The 8,287-nt window shown below is 45.9% G+C and overlaps 1 protein-coding gene across 1 annotated transcript in view; it reads left to right on the forward strand.

The window, feature by feature from the left end:
• The window catches only part of TPGS2 (tubulin polyglutamylase complex subunit 2), a 61,442-nt gene extending 57,215 nt beyond the window's left edge, over positions 1–4,227 (forward strand). The window contains exons 6-7 of the mRNA XM_055559340.1: positions 852–1,012; positions 2,333–4,227. Of these exons, the coding sequence (XP_055415315.1) occupies positions 852–1,012; positions 2,333–2,563 (392 nt within the window). The 3' untranslated portion in view covers positions 2,564–4,227. The remainder of the gene's footprint in view (positions 1–851; positions 1,013–2,332) is intronic.
• The last annotated feature ends 4,060 nt before the right edge of the window (positions 4,228–8,287 follow it).

The following is an 8,287-nucleotide window of genomic DNA, read 5'->3' on the forward strand; positions in this document are numbered from 1 at the left end:
TCACGCAAACAAATGGGTAAAAGACATGCCATGGGACAGTGCAACTGATTTTGGGGGAATAACAGGTAATTTTAGTTCATTGGCCACTTGATTCATCTTGTGGATGAGGGGAGATGATGCCAGAAGCCCTTCATGCCGAGTTTTGAAAGCCAGGTGAAGGAGTTTGGACATTCTGTGGAAGTATGGGGGGAGTTAAGGTTATTTAGCACAAATACGGCAGGATTCAAGTGAAAGTGTGACGACGAGTAGAACTAGAAGAGGAAGTTACTGGAGGATGGATGCCATTTAGGGAGATGTCACAGCCATTAGAGAGGAGATGAGATGAGGGGATGAGCTAGGAGAGACCTCCACAGTGGTAAGTAAGGATGGATGGTCAGAAGCAAGTGAGAGGCAGGAGCTTCAGCTCAACCAGCACAGCACTGCACAGGCAGGAGTCCCAGGAGAAGGGTGGTTTCCTTCTAATTCCTGCCAAACCTCCTGAGAAAGCCAGGGCTGCTCAGAGTGTCTCTCCTCAGGAAGGCTGAACCCACAGCCTGTAGCTGCTGGGGGAGGGGAAGCATCGCGTCCATACAGGAAAGCAGTGCTGCTTAGGCAGCCTGAGTGCACGGATGGCCAGGGCCCAGCGATAGGTCAGTTGGCTGACTGATCAAGAGCTCGTAAAAGAATACCAAAAAGCCTTGACAGTGGCCCCTGGAGAACGGAGCTGGGAGGTTGGAAGGGAAAACTGGGAACTTTTACATTCCTTCTACTGTTGAAATTTGTTTTAACCATGAGTAGATGTTGACTTTATAGATAAAAGGAAAGAAGTGTTAAGCCATCCCTTCCTTTATGTCTTCTTCCTGCTGTTTCAGGATTAGCACAGGACACTGAGATCTGGTTCCTGGACAGAGCATTATACTGGCATTTTCTCACAGACACCTTTACTGCCTATTACCGCCTGCTCATCACTCACCTGGGCTTGCCCCAGTGGCAGTACGCCTTCACCAGCTATGGCATTAGCCCCCAGGCCAAGGTAAGGGAGGACTGCCTGTCATCTCAAACTCCAGAAGGTATTAGAATCTTCTGAGGAAATGCCTAAATTGCAGAGTCCCAACTTCCTCATCTGATTCTGCAGATCTGGGTAGAGCCCAGGAACCTGCATTTTCAATAAGCAAAGTAGTTGCTTCCAATTCAGGTGGACAACAGCACTTTATACTAATCTAATTAAGTGGTGCCCAGCCTTGGCTAGTCCTCAGACTCATCTGGGGAGTTCTAATTTCTAATGAATTGGGCAGGGCTTAGGTTTGATGGCTGGTTTTGGATTCACAGTACACGCACACACAAGAACAGAGAACAGTCAGTCTCTTATTCTGTGGCTCCTCATCCATCCACTTCCCACCAGCAGCTGCTGTTGGTTTCTCTTGTGCCCTCACTGAGCTATGTTGTTGGATAGAAAGCACACACGCATACAGTTTGGGATTCTTTTTCTCTAAGTCACAAGTGTGATACACTCACTGTTCACAGTGTTCTACCCTTCTTTTCACTTAATTGCACACTGGAGCTCATTCCCTATCCATATATAGAGAGCTTGTCTCTTTCATTGATATGTGATATTTCAAAATATGGATGGATCATTTATACTATAGATCTAGGTACCATTTTAAACATACAGATGTCAGATAATGCTGATAGACTGCCTTCTTTGAGAACACCAGGTGTGTTGAGAAGAACTTTTGACTGGGTGGCAAAAAATGAGGGACTCAGTTCCCTGAATGTATCCATCAAGGGGACCTCACCTGCTCAAATGGCACATGATGGTGACACCATCCAGGCAACACAGTGGGTGCTTATTATCAATGAACATCAATAAGTGTCGGTGCCCTTTGCCTTCAGCTGCCCAGAAAGCCTGCAGGGAAGAGAGCAGGCAGCTCCCCTCAGCGGAGCCGGCTCTGGTCTTGGTCTGCTCTTTCCCCATGGGAAGGATGCCACCCAGTCCACCCGAGGGGCAGAGGCTGGTGTGAGGGCAGAACAGTTAGGACACTATAATACCCTGTACCTTGGGGACCTAGCATCCCAGGCTCAGGCTCCCTACATTAGAAGGAAGCACAGTTAGTTACTCAGATTCTTCGTCCTCATCCTGCTCTATTTAAAGGTTATAAGACCCTGTAAAGCAATGTGTGTCTTCCTGTTTACCCAAAGGAAGTGCTGATAGATTTTAGAGGCAGTTTTTCATGTAAACTTGTGCTCTCTGCCTCGTCTCCCCAGCTCTCTACCCCTCTATCTCCACTAAAGAACATGAGCACATGCTTGTCTCCTTTGAAGTCTGACCATCTGTCCCAACTCTGCCTTACAGCAATGGTTCAACATGTATAAACCCATCACCTACAACACAAACCTCCTCACTGAAGAGACCGACTCCTTTGTGAACAAGCTGGATCCTAGCAAAGTGTTCAAGAGCAAGAACAAGATCATAATCCCCAAAAAGAAAGGGCCTGTACAGCCTGCAGGTGGCCAGAAAGGGCCCTCAGGTTCTGCTTCCACTTCTAAATCCTCCTCTGGGTCTGGAAACCCTGTCCGGAAATGAGCAACCCCCTCCGCCTCCCCGCTGCCCCACAGCGGTGATGTCCATGCACAGATGCCCTGGGCATGGCCCAACCTCAGAGTCTGTGTGTGGAACCACAGTCCTCCTTCCTTCTGCACTTGATCTCAGCCAAAAGGCTGAGAAGCGATTCCTCTCCCCATCTGAATGACAGAGTCCTAGGCCTTTTACTCCCGTCGGCCTGAGCCAGGAATTGGAAGGGCATACTCAGGTCTCCCCAGGAATCCTTCCTGCATGCCCATCACAGCAGGCTGTGCCATCTGCTGCTCCTGGGAGCTGTGAGGAATGTAAGGTTATATGTAAGTGACTAAGTAGATCTGTTAAGAGCTTTCTTCTCTTTCTACCCCAACCCCCAACCCCTCAGCAGTAATTATAGAGGTTCCCCAAAGAAACCACTGGTTTTGACCTAGGAGACATTAGAACTATGCTGTTCAATTGGTAGCCACTTTTAAAGCAGCTAAATTTAAGCCATATTAAAAATTCAGTTCCTCAGTTTTATTAGCCACATTGGGAATATTTGTGTGGCTGATGGATTCTGTATTAGACACTACAGAGATGATGAAACATTTCTATCATCGCAGAAAGTTCTGTTGGGTAGTAGCACTACATTAGAATATTTTTGCATTACCCTTACTCAGATCAGTTCATTTTTGTTAGAGAATATTGAACACTCTCACAATTTGATGGGTTATAATGTTCCATGTAAAATCTTGAAGATACATTTTTATGTTTTTTATATCCTTCCCCACAAGCAAATCTAGCTTTGCTCATTTTTAATTTTCTATAAAGTTTTTCATCTTCATCAGAGTTCTATAAAGTTTGTTTCCAGTTTTTTGATGTGATATTTGCACATTTGCCAAAGTTATCTTTCTCACGTCATTTTTTTTAAAGAAGTGATTCTACTGTACCATGAAAACAAGACCTCCCAAGCATTGCTTTTCCAGGACTCTTCATGAAGAGTTTTGATGAAATCAGTCACTGTTGCCAGGAGCTTCCACCTGCTCTGCCTACTCACAACTGCTCAGCAGTTCACGGAGTGGCAGAAGAGGGTAGAGAGGAACCCAGGTGTCAAGGATAGTAGCTGAGGTTTAGTCTTCCGCAAGTATCTTTCTTCCAGAACTCATTAGAGGGAGAACCAGCAGTGCCAGAGGAGACAGCCCAGCATTTGGCTGCTTCCCCAAGTCAAGGCTAGAAGGGGATTGAGAAGTTGTGTTGTCTGCCACTATGGCGAGTATGCTTCCTCTAGTACTTTCGGAGCCCCTGAATTATTTCTGCATCAGTTCTGGCCCAATTCTGGATTTCACAAATGAAGCAGCAGAGGAGCCACCAAAGCCACGGTGCCCTTGACACCAGCGACAATCAGCTGGAGTCCCCAGAGGGCTTGTAGACAGAGCGGGTTCCACTGCGGAGAGGTTTGAGCCCGGCTTCAGGAGGAGCAGAGCAGTTAAGAGCAGGGCTGGCTACCTATATAGGGCCCAGTGCAGAATTAGGAGTGGGGCCTTTTCTCCAAAAACCCAGTAGACAGTACCATGAAAAGCACTAAAATGTTTTCCCTTTCTTCTCACAACTTGTTACAGATTTGTTTGTTTGATACTCAATGCTATTCCAGGAAAAATTAAAGTTTTAAATTATTATAATTTTATCCTTCATCTTTCTACTTTTGGGCTATTCTAGTTTTAAAGGCCACTATATGCTATGCTATGCTAAGTCACTTCAGTCGTGTCTGACTCTGTGTGACCCCATAGACGGCAGCCACCAGGCTCCCCCGTCCCTGGGATTCTCCAGGCAAGAACACTGGAGAGGGTTGCCATTTCCTTCTCCAATGCATGAAAGTGAAAAGTGAAAGTGAAGAGCATTTAATTCATATTCATAATCAGCAAAATCACACAATTATATACATAAAATTATATTTATATATATAAAATATAATCATATCTGTTGTATGTATATATCTCATTCTTACCAAAACAGTGGAAATAACACACAAAACTAACTCAACCATTATTTCACTTTTTGATACGTACACAGTCTCTCTCAACTTACCAGGGAGTAAGGAAGGACTGAAGGAGAAATTAGGAGCTGCCCTTGGTTTTCCTTTTCTTCCGTGTCCTCGTTTCAGTGTGCGTGGTTGGCTACTACAGGAACGGAACATGAGTAGGAAGGGAAAGGTATGGGTTCCATGGTCACACATGCTTCTTAGAACGCCATCACCACCTCTGTGTATTTGAATGAAATCTGGCTCAGAAAGCACGACCTCTGGAGCCTCGTGTCCTCCCTTTCTCAGCTGTAGACATGACAAGCTTGCCTTAAACTCTGCCTCTCCATGTATGTAGGCCCACTGGAATTCTGTTCTCATGGGAATCACAAAGGCTGTAAGTGAAAGAGGTGGTAAGAACAGGGGACTAACACATTGCACGTATCTCCTCTGCTCACACGTACACACCTTTGTCTCACCATACCTTACACAAGTTCAGAGACAAAACTAGGAATTTCAAGGCAGCAGCAGGAGAACATTAAACCAAAGTGAGACCTTCTGAGTGTGGGGCCTTGCATGACTGTACAGATCACACGCACATGAAGCTGGCCCTGGTGAAGGAAGAAGGGAGCACCCCTGGCGAGAGACTCCAGACAGTATGTTAAGAGGATTACCTGGGGAAAAAGCTCACCAGGATGATCATGTTTTGAAACTAAAGCAATTAAAATGGCAGTAGGCACTTGTATAAATTAATCACCCAGGAAAAAGAGTCTGTGCTGGAATCAGAGAATGAGAATATAAGCAGGATGCTTCACGACACGCTGATGTGGCTCAGATTGTGCATGAAGTGCCGCATCGTCGTGCTGCTCACGTCCTGAAGCAGGGAGGTACCCAGGCCAAGGACAGGCACGACAAGGGGCCGCTTGCAGAGGGTAATCCACAGAACACCCCAAATGTGGACGTGCATCAGTGTCACTGGAGCTGGGTGCAGGAAACGAGATGCCCAGGCCTCCTCCAGACCTCCAAAATCAAAATTGCAAGGAAAGATTCCAAGCAACAGGACCTTAAATCAGCCACAGTGATGAGAGTAATGTCACAGACTGTCACTTTCTACTTAACGGGTCCGGGCGGTCTTGCTTTCATTGCGTAGAGAACTCAAAATATTTTCAGTCCAGTGAAGTGTACACAATGCTTGGCACAGAAGAACCAAGGGACCTTTTAGTTTCTGTTTGAAATACATCCATTTTTAAAACTTTTTATCATGGAGAGTTTTAAACATTTACAAAGATAGAATAGTATAATGAATCCCCATCTATCCATCACCTGGTTTCAACAACGACCAACCTATGATCTATCATATTTTATCTATACCCATTCTTCTTTAATTTTTAAATAATTCCATTTTTAACTTAGCTGTTGGTTTTCAAGTTATACTTCTTTGCATTCTGTTTTAGCAGTTGCTCTAGGGATTACAGTATTAACTTTTCTGTTCAGTAGACATGTATGTACAGTGTCCCCAGTAGCCACATTTGTGTAGTTAACTCTGCCTCCTTGACTGGAGTTGACAACACTGGGTAAGGACCAGTTGAAACCGGGATGCTATGATGAATTTCCTTTGGCTTAAGCCAACCCAGACTGGATTCTGTCTTTGCCACCAAGCATTCTCTGGTTAACGCATCAGCCTACATTATGGAGTTATTGTGAAGATTAAGTACGCAAGTGAGAACTCAAAGGCTGGTCCCTTCCTCCCTTGTAACGAGACTGTAATCTTTCTAGCCGTTAGCTTTGTACACGAGCCAGGCTCTGCCTATTGCCCCACTCACTTTCCTTCGACAACACCAGTGTGGTTCCCCCTTCTGTGACTTTACACCTGTGGTTTCTTACCTGCGGTGCTGGCCAGCTGTCACGTCTTCCTCCCCAGGTCTAGCTCCAGTCCACCTCCACCTCAGGGCATTGGAGAAGCTGAGTCCGCAAGGAGAGCCCACCCCGGGGGAGCGCTTCACTCCATTAACGTGATCGTCCTGCCTTGTCTCCTCTGTGTCCTCAGTGGTTGTTGAGACAGGGTTACCACTGCAAGCCATGCTGCTTAGTGTGGAGCCACAGGACACAGTAGCAGATTGCACTTAAAATCAATTAGTTCACCATTTTGTGCTGAATTAGGAGCTGCCACATACTTACATCCAGGATAGACCAACAGAAACAGACCACCCAATAATGAGGAAAAAAAAAAAAAAAAGCTGTGGAAATGCTTAAATATTCATTTAAACTCTCAAAATGCAACCACTGCTGTATTTTAGAGGCAGGACATCCTCATCCAGCTCAGAGACCACCTCTTTCAGAAGACTCTGTCATAGTGAAATCTGCTGCTTATATGCCCGTGTCCTGGCATCTGAACCACATCTCCCAGCCTGCCTCTTGCACACAATGGCTGTGACTCGGAAATCTTGTTCATCAGCGTCCCTTGTGGTTTCAGAAGTGGGATCTTTGTGGTTACACATCCTTACATTTCCTACAGCACCCAATACCTGAGCCTTGACCAGTACGCACTCTGGTAAATGCAGCACTTACCAACAGCCAGCCAATTCATCTCACATAGATAATATCTATCGAGAGCAGGCCTGAATGCAATAGTGAGGACCATGGTGAACAACGCAAGAACTGAAATGGTCCTTTGTAAAGCTTTATCAAAGGCCGGATTTGGCTCCTGGAGATGTGTGCTCAGCCATGGCATATATCCCCGGGTCGCACACACAGGCCTGATGTGGACTCTGCCGAGGAGACGGTGTGTCATCTGAGTGGGATGTGTTGGGAGAGAAGATGTGTTGATGGATGGAAGTGAACATCAATCACAGAATTCTCCACCAAGGACAGGGACCCACAAGGCTCAGAATACAATATAGGCAGGCGATGGACATAGCTTCTTAAACACTGTTCTTAAGGTCTTGATGAACAGCACCCCAAAGCAATTTTATACACAATTTCACATGAAAACCTTTATGTAGAATGGATAAACAGCAACAAGCACATAACAAGATGTGTTCCCTCAGACCTGTGATGTCCAGTACAGTCGTGACTAGCCACTGCTGCTGCTGCTGCTAAGTCGCTTCAGTCGTGTCCGACTCTGTGCGACCCCAGAGACGGCAGTCCACCAGGCTCCCCCATCCCTGGAATTCTCCAGGCAAGAACACTGGAGTGGGTTGCCATTTCCTTCTCCAATGCATGAAAGTGAAAAGTGAAAGTGAAGTTGCTCAGTCATGTCTGACTCCTAGCGACCCCATGGACTGCAGCCTACCAGGCTCCTCCGTCCATGGGATTTTCCAGGCAGGAGTACTGGAGTAGTGTGACTAGCCACAGATAGCCATTAAACTTAAAATTCAAAATTCTGCTCTTGTCACATTTCAAGTGTTCCATAATCATGTATGTCTAGTGGCTACCATTTGAATAGGTGAGATATAGAATATTTCCATGATCATCAGAAAGTTCTATTGGGCAACCCTGTCTTGGACTATGCATGGCTTTTTTTCACAATTCTCAGAATAACTGCTGCAAAGCCCTTTTGTAACATGCTATATTCAACAAAGAATTTCCCTGGTGGCTCAGTGGTAAAGATTCTGCTTGCGGTGCAGGGGATGCAGGTTCGACCCCGGGGTTGGGAAGATCAAATGACAACCCATTCCAGTATTCTTGCCTGGAGAATCCCACAGACAGAGGAGCCTGATGGACTATATAGTCCA

Source organism: Bubalus kerabau, chromosome 21 (assembly GCF_029407905.1).
Source record: "Bubalus kerabau isolate K-KA32 ecotype Philippines breed swamp buffalo chromosome 21, PCC_UOA_SB_1v2, whole genome shotgun sequence".
In the NCBI taxonomy this organism is placed as follows: domain Eukaryota; kingdom Metazoa; phylum Chordata; class Mammalia; order Artiodactyla; family Bovidae; genus Bubalus; species Bubalus kerabau.